The following is a 13,763-nucleotide window of genomic DNA, read 5'->3' on the forward strand; positions in this document are numbered from 1 at the left end:
AGAAAAATACATGGTTTAAATTATAATGTCCATGTTGGGCTCTTTAAATACTTTTCAACTATTTCCAACAAAAATTTTCAAAATTTTACATCCTTTATATCTAAGAACTTAACTTATTAAATCATATTTATTTTATTAATATCGTTTAATGGCTTACCTTCTGCCCACTAACGTTTTTAATGATGCGGCTGTAATGTAAAAGCTTCCATCATTTTTCGCAATGATGTGATTAGTCTAAAATGGCAATTATTACCGACTTATGGGACCTAACGTATATCCAATTGATTTATTTTGTAGAACACGGCAAGCAGGAGGATAAGTCCATTCTGATCAACAGCGTGCGCGGTAAGGTCCTGGTGCTATCGCAACACAAATTCGCCTCGAATGTGGTGGAGAAATGCGTCACCCATGCCACTCGTGGCGAACGCACTGGCCTCATAGACGAGGTCTGCACCTTTAACGACAAGTGAGTGAAAGGGAATTAGTAACTGTATACATTTTAACTCAACACACTATCATTTCAGTGCCTTGCATGTGATGATGAAGGATCAGTACGCCAACTATGTGGTCCAAAAGATGATCGATGTCTCGGAGCCGACGCAACTGAAGAAGCTAATGACCAAGATCCGGCCACACATGGCCGCCTTGCGCAAGTACACCTACGGCAAGCACATCAACGCCAAGTTGGAGAAGTACTACATGAAGATAACCAACCCGATAACAGTGGGCACAGGCGCTGGAGGAGTGCCGGCGGCGGCAGCCTCGTCAGCGGCGGCAGTCAGCAGCGGTGGTAGTTGCACTTCGGTGACCGCCTGCGCCAGTGGAAGCAGCACCACCAGCACCACTAGCACCACCAACAGCCTGGCCTCGCCCACCATTTGCTCGGTGCAGGAGAACGGCAGCGCCATGATTGTGGAGCCCTCCTCCCCGGATGCCTCCGAATCCTCATCCTCGGTGGTATCAGGGGCTGTGAACAGCGGCTTGGGACCCATTGGACCCCCAACCACCGCCAATGGTGTGCTGTAAGGGAAACAGGAGGAATGGCAAGAAAACAAAAACAAATAAAACCAGGCAGTCAAAGGATGGATGGATCATCCTTCTCGAATCGCAGTATAGTTTTTAGGAGCTAAAGAGCTAAAGCATACCATAAACAAAAACATACATATAAATGTAAACTAATTTATTGAAAAAAGCAGCGATAAATGGAGCTGCTCTCGGAGATTTGTAAAGATAAACACACACGCCAAGCTAGAGAAACAAAACAAACGAAAAGAAAAGCGACTGGCAAGCTAAAATCGCAAAACTGCAAAACAGAAAGAAACTAAAACTAAAACAAATTTGTATTTTTACGAACAATGAATAATAACACTCTCACGAAAGAAGATTTCAAAATATTTGTACAATGCGCTCGCATATTTAATATGTAAAAAAAGAAACACACAAACACACAAAGATATGAAGAAAAACCATAAAGCTAACGCGTTATAAAACGCAATAAGCAAACACAATGAATGTAAAGTAAAAATGTCAAGGTAACAATTTTGTCTACGTACATTTTCGTTGTAACTTTGTATAAATTAATGATTATATAGCAAGTCTATTTGTAAAGGATTTATGTTTCGACTGTAAATTGATAAGAAGGACAACTGAAGAGAAATGAAGAATGTAGAAGAAAGCGGGCTACATGAATAGGCCTAGAATTTATAAGTGCAGACAGCGGAGGAACCATTTAAAGTAAACATAAACATATATACGAGGGATAAACAGCAGAAGCCACACTTAGTGTAGAATGTAGAGTAAAACTGTTTTTGGAGCCAGCAGCAACCGAAACACAATGAAAACAGAGACACACACATACACACAAGACACGCCCACGCCCCCTCACGCACACTCGGATGCATAAACCCACAAATACATCCAGAAATACAACCACAAATGAACGACTCTTCAGCCCATTCACGTTGCTTTTGCACTATGTAAAAATTTTGTATAAAAAAACCCAAACTACAATCCATGTAAACCATGTAATTTTTTCAAATGTTTCACTGTAAAATGTATACATACTATATTTTGTAAATTTTTTTTAAGTCGCGAGTAACTCATACATATTCTATTCTTAAACTGCACGCATGTATTTATAATTTTATACATATTGGCTGGCGGCCACTCATTGAAGATCTCTACGAGGATTTCGATGCGCTGGGTGCCAGCTAAAAGAACCTGTTAGCCAAGTAAGTCCCACTGATAATGATTTGATTTTAAAACTATAAACATTAAATAAACCAACCTTTTTCCAACATTTTCCGCCACCCTTTTACGTTTGCTAGCCCACCTTATTAATGTATGATATATGTATAAATATGATTTAAATCGACATTATGCTTTCTCAAATTTCACACTGAACAAAATCAGGTGGAGAAGAATTAAAGAATTACCTTTGTTATGTTAGACACAGAATGCGCTTGTTGCTCTGCCTGCGAAGCTTGCAATGCATTCGCTGTGCGGCAAAATATTAAAATGTTTATCCTAACCCCCCTTCCACCACGTAAGTGTATAAAATTGTTTTAAAACGTCATCGAAACACTTGTAAATTGCAAACAAAAATTGTATATGTATTAATACGAACGAATATTGTAAAAAGTAACAATACCAAGAATTTTGTACATTTTTGATATACATTTAGACTACTTCGCGACGCCTTATTCCAAATACTAAAATACTGAAAATACTGAAAACGAGAGATGGTAAGAAAAACGAATTTAGACTTTTTTGTCGGTTTCGTCGAAACACACAAAAATCCAATGAAAAACAATTTTTTGGAGATCAATGTAAAGTGTATTATGCATATTTTTATACACTCAAATTCGTTGTCGTGTCGTTGTTGTTGTTGTCGTCGTCACCGTCGTCGTTGTCGTTGTCGTATTTTGTATATAACAAGCAAAGTCATTGAACATTTGTAATTTTCTGTACATTTCCCACAACACACCACATCCCATTAACCATTGTCCACCATCCCATCATCCCAATTAGTCGATTTAACCCATTGAACCCATTTTACCCGTATTTTCCTGTCTCTGTACAAGTGAGCGCATTCAACCGACGGCGCAAGCGGGGCTCGGTATTATTTGTTTGGTATTTTTAGTTATTAACTTGTCAACTGCCTGTCTCTAGAGCGCAATGCACTGATAATTTTAATTTTAATAATCCATAGATGAACATTGTATTTAGGATTCTCGAGTTCGATACGGAGTGAAACAATGCAAGTAGAGATGCTTTCTGTAGACTGTAAACACATTTCTACACGCCGTGTACATTTGACGTGTAAGACACACACACAGGACACTCACACACCCACATTCACACAAAAACACCCACACACAGACACACAGGACTTAGCGAGCTGCTTAGCTGTAGTAGTTAGTGTAAGCCATCAAATCCCTATAATATTTAAAATAAAGTAAATATTACTACAATTAGTTTTGAACTTGACGTGAGGCAACGTAACGTTTTTAAAAATGTATATGTGAAATACATGTGTAGAGTAGCGGAAGTGCAGTGGCACAGTGAAATTTACACGGAAGCTGGCGTATTCTACACACGGCCAGTTTTTACAGTAACAATTTTTTGCACGCATGAAAAACACTTGGGTATATACAAGTCGAAAACTAAAAAACCTAAAGCAAAACTTCCAATTAAAAAAGAGAAACATCTAACAACCACAACTGTAAACAATGTAACTTAAATTATACGGCAGAACTCCCTGTAAACTTATAAACGTAATGCGAAGCGAAACGGGCAAGCATTTTTTTGTATGCCAAAAGACCAACAATGGTCGGGCATTTTAATTTGCAAAAGAAAACGAAAAAATAATCAAAACCCGGTTGCAAGTTGTTTGAATTTCTTGGCCAATTGAATTGTAAAAAAAAAAACAAAAAAAGTAAAGCCCAATACTGAAAACGGCCTAAAAATAACCAATATTTAAAGTAAATATTACCCATACAGCGGAAGCAGAAATTTGTAAAATTTTTTCGACAGCAGAACCTTGTAAACTAAGCTAAGGACATAGCTAAAAACCATACTCTAAATAAACCATTTGTAATTTGTTGTAAAAAGAAAGGAACGATCGAAGGAAGACGGAAATTTAAAGGCATGGCATGTGCTAGAGCTGGCGTCAAGTAAAAACATAAATTATATATAAATATAAATATATATTAACGCATATACATACTTATAAATATAAATATACAGTAAATAACTAATTACGAGATTAATTTGTAGTTACACACTCGAACCACACGGAAAAATTCAAATATACAAACAGAGCGTAATCCTTAGTTTTGTAAACAGCGAGCGATTGGCACAAGTTATATAACTAAAATTTGGACAGCATTGCATTCGAGCATTTGATTTAACTATGCATTAGACTCTTATGTTTATTATTATTATACAAAATACGATTAATGCTAATTTCTTTGTGAAAAAAATAAAACAAGTTTATTATGTAGCAAAAAGCAAACGTTTTATTTCTCAATTCGACCCACTCGATTGGCTCTTCTCCACCACATTAAAATTCACACACACGCACACACACGGTTTTTGTTTCAGTTCGCATTTGAAGACAAAATTCAAGTTCAACTTCAAGTTTCAACAAATTGGCTTCAATGGAAGGCTGCGATGTCTACAAATCTTAAATCAAAATTGATTTTAATACGGCATGCAATTAAAGAGCATAGAATTACAATGAAAATAAATAAAGATAAATAATCTACACTTACCATAACCTTATAGCCCTTCCAAAACCACAAAAAAACGGCACAACCAAAAGAGAGCGCAAAGTTCGAGGCATTTTATACGGCGCATTTTTTATATATGAACAGGCTAGCTGTCTATATGATATGTATACCCAAAAAATGATCAACTTTTATAATGAGCCAGTAAGTAAACAATACATATTTTTTTATCAGCCTTGGCAAGCTAATCTTTTACTGGGCCGTAAATTTTAACAAAATTATACATACTTACAAACAAGAATACCAAAACCCTATTCCCAAAATCCTAAAACCAGATCGGATCGAAGTGAACAGAAAAAATCCATACCATACCATTTTCAACTAGTAGAATTTTTCCAAATTGTAGAAATGTAAACCTTTATATAAATATACCTATATAGATTTGTAATTGAGCTCTAAAGTCGGGGTAGTAATATTTAAATCGATCGAGATATAAATCGACACAGTAAACTCCTAAGTTGGTCGTTCCTTGTAGCACGACTTACAAGATGAAATGGATCTGGAATCAGTAGTAAAACTCATGTAGAAAAGCAGCAGTAAACCATAAAGCAAAATAAAAGTATAAAAATATAGTCAAACTGTATATAGGGAATACCAGGCAGGCAAACATTTTTAACTCAAATCTGCAAATTTAGGTAAGTGGAGGGTCTTACTTTAAAGAATATTCCCAATTTCTACCTTTTCAAAAATGTATTTTTCAAACTTTTTATCAAATACATTAGTACTGGTTTGATTGAACTATGACGATTCCTTTAGATTTAGATCGTCCACTTAACTTCGACGCAGTTAAGGAGCCCGCTCTTGACCAATGCTTGTACTCCATTGTATTTTGAATGCCTATACCCCCAACTAAGCCACACAGAAAGCAGAAAAGAGAAGAACATCAAATAAAAGAACTTGATTTCAATTAAGAATGATATTGAAAGAGAAAAGCATTAAAACTTATTAGCCACATATGTACGTACGAAGGATGAACATAACTAATAAAAAAAACTTGTAACTAAATACTTCTACATATTGAATAAAAAGAATGATATTAAAATCGTAATTTTGGTTTGTGTGCTCTTTTATGGCCTCCAAATTGTTGCATACTTTTGGGCCGCCGATCAGCGCTAATGACTGACGGAAACTCCTAGGATCTGCGTGAAATGTAGCAGAAAAAATGTAAGGAAAAACAGGATATCTAAGCCAATAAGCAACCTACAACTAAAAGCGGGGGCTGGTTCGGGCACCTTATATCCCGAGGTATAAAACACAATCACTTTCTTGTCTGATTTGCATCTTAGCTATACAAATGATAAAAAATCTTAGCTATAAAATCTGTCAACAATTCTTCTGTGTGTCGCGTATTGGTCGAGATATCCTGCAAAAACACTACATAAATATTGCTTCAAAAAGAGTTTTTGCATTAGTTTTTCTGATTTGAATGCCAATCCATTGGGAATCCTTCTACGAGTTCATCAAGGTATGTCATTCCATGCTAAGATCACATTATCCTTGCGATTTGTCTTAAAACAAAATGACACTTCTGCATTGCAATTGACATTTTAAGTTTTTATTGCGTGCATTTAGGCGCGGCTTGTCGCTCTAGTTGCGCAGCAGCCTGCTGAACTTTCTGTTCGCCTGCTGATTAAGCTCGAGAAATCTTTCAAATTGGCTGACAAAATCGACACAAACCGAGCGTTTCAAAGTAGGTTTTCCGATTTTTGACACCAGGCCAACAGAAATCCAAGTAGGTTGCTGCTGGGTTCTAGGAATTAATTTCGCGGAGCCCTCCCATTGGTCGACCAATAGGAACGCAACTTCCCGATTTTACTTTCGTTCCAGCACACAGAGGCGTAGTCACCGCGAGCACGGATTTATGTGGCTAAACGTTCCCAATTAGCGATTTTAATCCCCCCTGCCCAAATTCTGACTACGCCCTTGCTAAACGCTTAAAACTGATAGTCGGACACCTACTATGATTTATGTTCGCCTGGTGTTTCAAACCGAGACATCTTAAATTTTGTTTGTCCAAGCCCCAATTTTTTCCCATGCAAACTCGACAACTTCTTATTTTAAAGTACCAGGCCAACAGAAAGCTTAGCAAGTACCCACAGTTTAAAGCAAGTTTTGAGCGAACAGCTGTTTTTTTAAGCATTGCTGCCACGAAGCCACTCCCCTGGAAGACACCCGTTAGTTTGCAACTAAGCTCTTACTAGAGATGGGCAAACTATTTGATTCTTTGTTCGTGTCACGAATTTGGCATGTCAGGCACGAAAATCCGTTAATATGTATTGAGCAAGCTGAAAAAGGTAAGCAAAGCAATCTTAGTTTAGACTGATCAGCTGATCAGCTGCCTTACGTTTCTGGTCGCCTGGTTTACGAAATCGAAGTCTGTCAATTTACCTTGGAAAAGTTTAGTTGCTTTCGATATTTGGACATTTGAACTACAAAGAAAATTGCCATGAAAAGCTTATGTCCCGACTTCTATTAAAGCATAAACTAAGTTCGCGACCACCATAAGTCCTCGTTGTACTGGATTTTTATCTACAAAATTCACCAGTTTTTACACACAACTGTTTATTTAATTGTTAAACAAAATATATATATACGTTTGCATGTATCAGTTATAAAACTAATGTATATAGGCATAATTAATATTAAATTGTATTCAGTTTTTTGTTGCTTCAGCCAAACGTTGGTTTCTAAAAACTCATTCAAGTGTGTATTTGTCTTGCTAATCGTTTATCGAAGAGATATATCTTTATATGCATGCGTGGAACTAACAGTAATTGATGGCCTGCCCCAAAGGCATGACAAGTTTAAGGTTTATTCTTTCCATTTTTTTTGGGGAAACGCTTACGCAGACAATCACACATATTCGTACAGACGCACTAAAACACAACTTATATTAAGCGATAGGAGAAATGTACATTTGCGTGGGTGTAACACAATTACAAGATATACATAGTAACTAAGATAATGATTTGTTGAAGGGAACATAAGGTATAAATTAATTACAGTAGGCTGATTGGTCTGGAGAGTCTATTTGAGGGCAGGGCGATGGAAAAACTTTCATTCACTCTTTCCATTATACTTACAACTGCGTATGTTTATAAATTAAGTGTGCTAAACATATGATACAAATTTCTTTTGCTCTCATTTTCTTTATCTAATAAAAACAAGTTTTCGAACAACAAAAAATTAAATTAAAACATAGACAATGATGTAAAAAAGACTATTGCAAAGGGGGCGAGGGGCGGGTCTAATTTTGTTGCCTTAGCAAGCGATCTTGTTACGGCCGTCGACATTTACAAATCTCATAAGTTTTGCAAGAACGACAGTAATTTCGTTTCGTAATTTTTATTCGATTCCAGATTACGCAACGAATGCCGCTCCTCGGGGAACAGATGCACCTCGTAGGGCTTGTTGGCCTTGTTCAGGGCACTGATCAGCCGGGAGGTGTGGCAGAAGTGCACATTCTCGTCGATCAGGCCGTGAATGAGTAGCAGGCGTTTGTCCCTGAACGGCAGAAACATATGGATAAAGTCATAGCAAATTCAACACGCGTCTCAGTACTCACTCTTCGGGAAAGGAGTTCACGTATTCGAGCACCGATCCGGCCGAGTAGCCGGCCTCGTTGTTCTGCGGCAGATCCATATAGCGCTCCGTGTAGCCCGTGTCGTAATACTCCCAGTTGGTGACTGGCGCTCCGGCAATGGCCACTTTGAAGATTTTCGGATACTGAACCAGACCCATCAGACTCAGATAGCCACCTGCACGAATTAAAGACAATATGGAAAATCCCCTTTCAGAAATAAGTGAATGTTAAAGGCATTTTCTTAGTTTAATTTATAATCAACATTTTCAAAGTCCAGATAATATAAATTTATCGAGAGATAAGGCCTTAACTTTCTGTAAAACTCTGCTGTAAATAAGCAAAAGTTAAAAAAAAAAATTACATTTTAATGTAATTTTATTAAAGCCATTTTCTAATTTAAATTAACTTATCATAGAACAGAAATTAATTTTGAAGTCCAGATAATACAAGTTTTTCGAAAGACAAGATTTTAACTGTCTGGATATAGTTTGCAAGTTCAGAATGACTTGCTTCTTGATAAGATTATGGAACTTTAAAGTTAGATTTCGACAAAAGACTCTATGCCAATCAAAAACCAAGATAATAACCCAGACAGATAGCTCTCCAACTTACCGTAAGACCATCCATGAATGGCCACGCGATCCATGTCTATGTAGCCCAGCTGGTCGGCCAAGATGCGCAGGGCGTCCACCTGGTCAGTCAGCTCCACCTGGCCCATGCGACCGCGGATGTGGCTCTCGAACCGTTTGCCCCGATGCCGCGATCCTCGCGAGTCAATGCAGATCACGCAGTATCCCTGGGCGGCCAGCATATGCATTCTCAATTGATGTTTTCCCTAAGAAATCAAGTCGTTAGTTGAACAACAATTTCCAGCTTAAGACTTAGCTACCTTGAATGTGTTGTTGACGGTCTGAACCTCGGGTCCTCCATAGACATTGAGCACCGTGGGATACTTGACACCTAGTTCAAAATTGTGCGGCTTGAAGACCATGGCATAAACTATATCGCCCGACGGTAACTGTGGCCGGAAAATTTGTGGGCAGTACTGCGGCTCCGGCTTGCCGCCTTCGTGAAGGTACCCCACTAAAGATATTTGAATGCCATTGACTCCGCCGTTCTGGCACGTCTGATTGACGCGCATCACCTTGCAACTGGGCAACCGCTGGATGTTGCAGTAAACCAGCAGCATCAACTGGCATTGCTGTGGGAAAGAGGAAAAGGGAACATAAATTTCAAAGTCTAATAAATAACATAGCATACTTATTCGAGTCTAATTTCACACATTTAAATTTATAGTTTTAAAAGAAAACTAAGAAAAAATCGAGCGGTAAATTAAATGTTTTTGAAGAAGGCCTATTTTGGTTTGGACTTCTACTCTGATCTTACGTACATCGTCGAACTCCACGAGGTAAGAGTATCCTGGCTCCGTTAGTAGGCGGATTTGCTCGGGCCGCTCAAGACTGACAACGTACAGGTGCTTCTCCAGCGGCGTATCGCGCAGCCCCACAAAGTACACCAGTTTGTTGACCTTATCCACCCACAGGCTCCTGGCCAGCACCTCCCATTCTCCGGTGGTCAGGGCCACCTTATTGAGGATGCGTGGATGTAGCGCCGATTGTTCCACGAAACTGGGCTGGGCTGCAGCCGATCCGGCGTCCGCCTGGCCATTTGCTTGGCTCAACAACAGGCTGGCGGTGACCAGGTAGAGGTGCCGGAAGCCCGTCTCCTCCGATGCCCACAGAAAGGTTACGTTCGTTTCCGTCAGCTCCAGGAAATGCAGCATATCGTGCACGTTGATCCAGCTCTCAGAGCGCTCCGTGTATATAACCTGTAGTGGTGTTATTGTGCGACTATACAGACTGCGCCAGCTGTGGTCGCCTATGGAGTCGGTCGGCGTAGAAACCTGACTGCTGTAGGACTCGCAGAAGTTATCCAGAGGTATGAGGATTACATCCAAACGCTGCTGCTTCCTATCCAGGCCCTGTACCCATACGCTAGTTGGTGAGAAATATGAACAATTAGTTGTATACTTATTTCAGGGGAAATTGTTTAAGTAAACATTTAAGTATGCATGCAAAAACTATTATATAAAATCATGTTCTACTCACTATTTCGCATCCGGTGTCCAACCGACACGCACAATGTATTCCAGCCAGCTAAAGACGGCCAGCAGGGAGTAGGGCAGATCCTTGATCGCGATCTCGCTGACTTGCAGTGCCTCGTTCAGTACGAACTGCACGAGCTTGAGTTTGGACTTGGCGTTGGGGCTGCCGGTGCGCGGAAAGCGATACTCGTCCACGCGGCCGTGCACGGCCGTTGACGAGGGAAACGTGTACACAGATACCTCCGACTCGTCCACCTCCTCGTAGACAATGCGGTAGATGCCGTCATTGGAATGTGGCTGCCACCAGAAGCCCTGGTAGCGGCTGAACTCCTCCTGCATCACGTAAGAGGGCACTCCGGCGCTTAGCGCATCGTCTACATACGAGTGCCGCCCGCTAGACGTGTAAGTGAGCCGCTTTTCGTGCCCACTCAGCGTGTGGGTGACGAACAGATCGCAGTCGCTGATGTAGGCTATCATGTCGGAGTTCTGCGGACAAATCTGCGGATCGAGGGCCGTCCATTGCGGGCAGGTGCGTAGCTGCGTGGGAAACAGCAGTCCAGACTGTTGGTGGAAAATAAAATCATTAAATTAGAATTATGTTTAGAAACCAAAATTGTTTATTTTTCTTTTGGGAGGAAAATAAAACTTTTAAATGCATTACAATTATATTATATGCAACCAAATATTTTTTGTAAAGTAAAATAAATCTTTCCTATGATTGTCTTAAATTGGATTTTGGGAATCTGCCAAATTTTTTAGTGGTATGTTTTACTTCTACAAGTATATATTATATTCGGGTTTCTTGAAGAACTGTCACACAAATGACATGTAATGTTTGGATTATAAAACAGCAATATTAGCTCTTTTAAAATCACTAGTATGCTCACATTGTATCCTGTGTCCAGGCATTGGTACAGGTCGTTGAAGCAGGGAAAGACCAGCTTGCCGGATGGCTTGTGCAGTTCGTAGCAGGTGATGCCCCAGGTGGAGAGGCGCTTGCGCTCCTGCAGCAGCTGGAACTCCCGGGCATATGGACTGGCCGATCCACTGCCTCCGCTGCCGCCACTGCTCTGAATGGGCTGTTGCAGCAGAGGGCTCCATGGGAGTCTGTTGGGAAAAGACATTATTAGCTTTAGTTAACAGAGATAAAGGATTATAAACCCACCTAGGCCTGAGCAGGGAGTTGAAGAGGAAGGCTGTGTGCTGACTACTGCTGCTCGTGGGGGATCCTGCGTGAGTGAGTGTGGGACTGCCGATTCCAGACTCACCACTCGCCTCCACGCGCTGCACCAACAGCTGCTGCTCCTCCGATTGCAGCAGATTGATGTCCGCAAAGAGCAGCGTGGTCTCCCAGCTCTGCGGCGGAGTGCCCAGGAAGTAGCACCTGGCACGGCCGTCGGACAGGTGGCGGAACTGCACATTAGTGGGCACCATGGATGAGAGGTTGCACATCTTCTTGCGCATCTCCTGCACCACCAGCTTGTTTTCGGCCCAGCTTTTGTTGGGCGTGGGTGCGGCAATGTGCCCGTCGTTGTCCACCGGGTCGTCCTCATCCTCCTCGCAATCGTCGCACTCATGGTCGCCCTCGTCCGAGTCCAGTCCATGGGGCGGAGTGCCGCTGGTGGGTGAGCTGAGGTGGTTGGTGATCACAGAGGCGGCGGCCACAACTACCTCCGTGGTTGTGGCCGTGGCCGCCGCCGCCACTGCCTGAATGGGTGAGGTGATGGAGTTGAGCGCACTGCCAATGGAAGAGTACAGGGCATTGGCCGTGGTGCCCAGCGAGCCCATGCTGGTCAGGCTGGCTATGGAGTGCGTCGATCCGGGCGTGCTGGCGGCGCTCTGGCTGCTGCGGTCCATTAGCATGTTGGAGGCACTGGTGCCGCCTGCCACGCTCACTGCTGTGGAAACGCGGGCCGTGAACCCGTCCAGGAGATTCACAAAGGATGTGGCCGCCGCATTGGTAATGCTATGGCTGCGATGGTGTCCGCCTCCCCCATTGTTATTATTCCTACCAAGCTGCGGCGGAGCCACTGCATCCTGCTCCAGACCCATTAAAGTGGTGTTGGCATTCGGGCCGCCGCTGAGATTCACACTCAATGGCGGACTCGGCGAGGAGGGCAGGCGATTCCGCTGCTGCTGCTGCTGGTTCGTCTGATTCATCTGGGTCCTGCTCTCCATGGTGTGGATTTTATTGCGCTGACCCAATTCGGCGGTTCGGTTCGGATGGCGAATCCAATCCAAACCACGTACACACACAAAATGTTTTGGGGCCACAAAAAGTACTCAACGTACTCACACACACACTCGCACTCTCGCTGGAACTGACACGGACACGGACACACGCATACACCCACACCCACACAGGCGGGCGGCCCTGTTGTGCTGGTTTGTTATTGTTATTTTGCTTGGCATTTGCCGTGCAATCCAGCGATTTTAAACAATTCTCGATGCACTCTGCTGTGGCCTGATGTTGTCCGCTCTGGTACTTTCCACACTCATCGCTCTTCGTCGTCTCTTTTTTGTTGCTTTTGCAGCTACTTTTGTTGTTGTTGCTGTCGCTGGTCTCTAGTCGCTGTTGTCGTTGTGGTTTTTCTTGTGCGAATTGTAAAAAGTGAAAGTCGCACCGTGCTGCTCATCGAAGGTAAGCAGAGCACCTAGCGTTTTAGTCCGCTCCTCGTTCTGCTGGGCCAGCGAGTGTTCAATATCAAACCGATTTGATTGATCCAATTGTGTTATTCGGAACGGAACTGCAGGTAAATTAATAGAATGCACGAAAGATATACGATACTAGGTGCCCGTGCGAGATTGGCCTGGCGCGGTGCTCTGGTCACACTGAGCTGAAGGATTTGGAGATGGCACTGCCGGATAGGGATGGGCAATATTTTGTGGAATCATTCCAGCGATATATCGTTTAGAATAAAAATTATTGTCCAAAAATAATATAGGTAAAAATATTTTAACATCTTATTTCAAAAAAATAATTCTAAGCTGGAAAACATAAGCTTTGGATCGGCATTATTGTTATTATCATTATATTTAAGATTTTTATAGATCATCATATACATAATATATAGTTTTAGAGATTTTTAGGGTCAGTTTTTGTACCATGTTTAACTAATCCAATCATTATTTTTGGGTCCAAACATTTATAAAAAATGGTATAAGAACGCAGCTCCTTGTGATTTTAGTTTCTTAGTCAAGCATACAATAGGTGTCTAGCTTGTCAAAAATAAATAAATAAGTGAAGCTACAAAACTAAAAGCTAAGCTTTATATATACTAAAACT

At 41.4% G+C, this 13,763-nt stretch overlaps 2 protein-coding genes across 14 annotated transcripts in view; one reads left to right on the top strand and one right to left on the bottom strand.

Annotated features, from left to right (window-relative positions):
- Window positions 1-2,301, top strand: part of LOC128266442 (maternal protein pumilio) — a 185,935-nt gene extending 183,634 nt beyond the window's left edge. For all 13 annotated transcript variants that reach the window (XM_053002962.1, XM_053002963.1, XM_053002964.1 and 10 more), the window contains 2 exons: window positions 298-466; window positions 525-2,301. In XM_053002962.1, coding sequence (XP_052858922.1) covers window positions 298-466; window positions 525-1,026 — 671 coding nt within the window. In that variant the 3' untranslated portion in view covers window positions 1,027-2,301. The remainder of the gene's footprint in view (window positions 1-297; window positions 467-524) is intronic.
- Window positions 2,302-7,919: 5,618 nt separating this feature from the next.
- On the bottom strand, window positions 7,920-13,297 carry LOC128266446 (dipeptidyl peptidase 9). Its single transcript, XM_053002982.1, has 8 exons — window positions 11,643-13,297; window positions 11,365-11,584; window positions 10,482-11,038; window positions 9,764-10,367; window positions 9,263-9,574; window positions 8,986-9,208; window positions 8,356-8,548; window positions 7,920-8,294 (listed from the first exon to the last, which is right to left on the bottom strand). The coding sequence occupies exons 1-8, from the start codon at window positions 12,653-12,655 to the stop codon at window positions 8,093-8,095; spliced, it is 3,324 nt and encodes a 1,107-aa protein (XP_052858942.1). The 5' UTR covers window positions 12,656-13,297; the 3' UTR covers window positions 7,920-8,092.
- Between the last annotated feature and the right edge of the window lie 466 nt (window positions 13,298-13,763).

The sequence above is a fragment of the Drosophila gunungcola genome, chromosome 3R (assembly GCF_025200985.1).
Source record: "Drosophila gunungcola strain Sukarami chromosome 3R, Dgunungcola_SK_2, whole genome shotgun sequence".
In the NCBI taxonomy this organism is placed as follows: Eukaryota; Metazoa; Arthropoda; class Insecta; order Diptera; family Drosophilidae; genus Drosophila; species Drosophila gunungcola.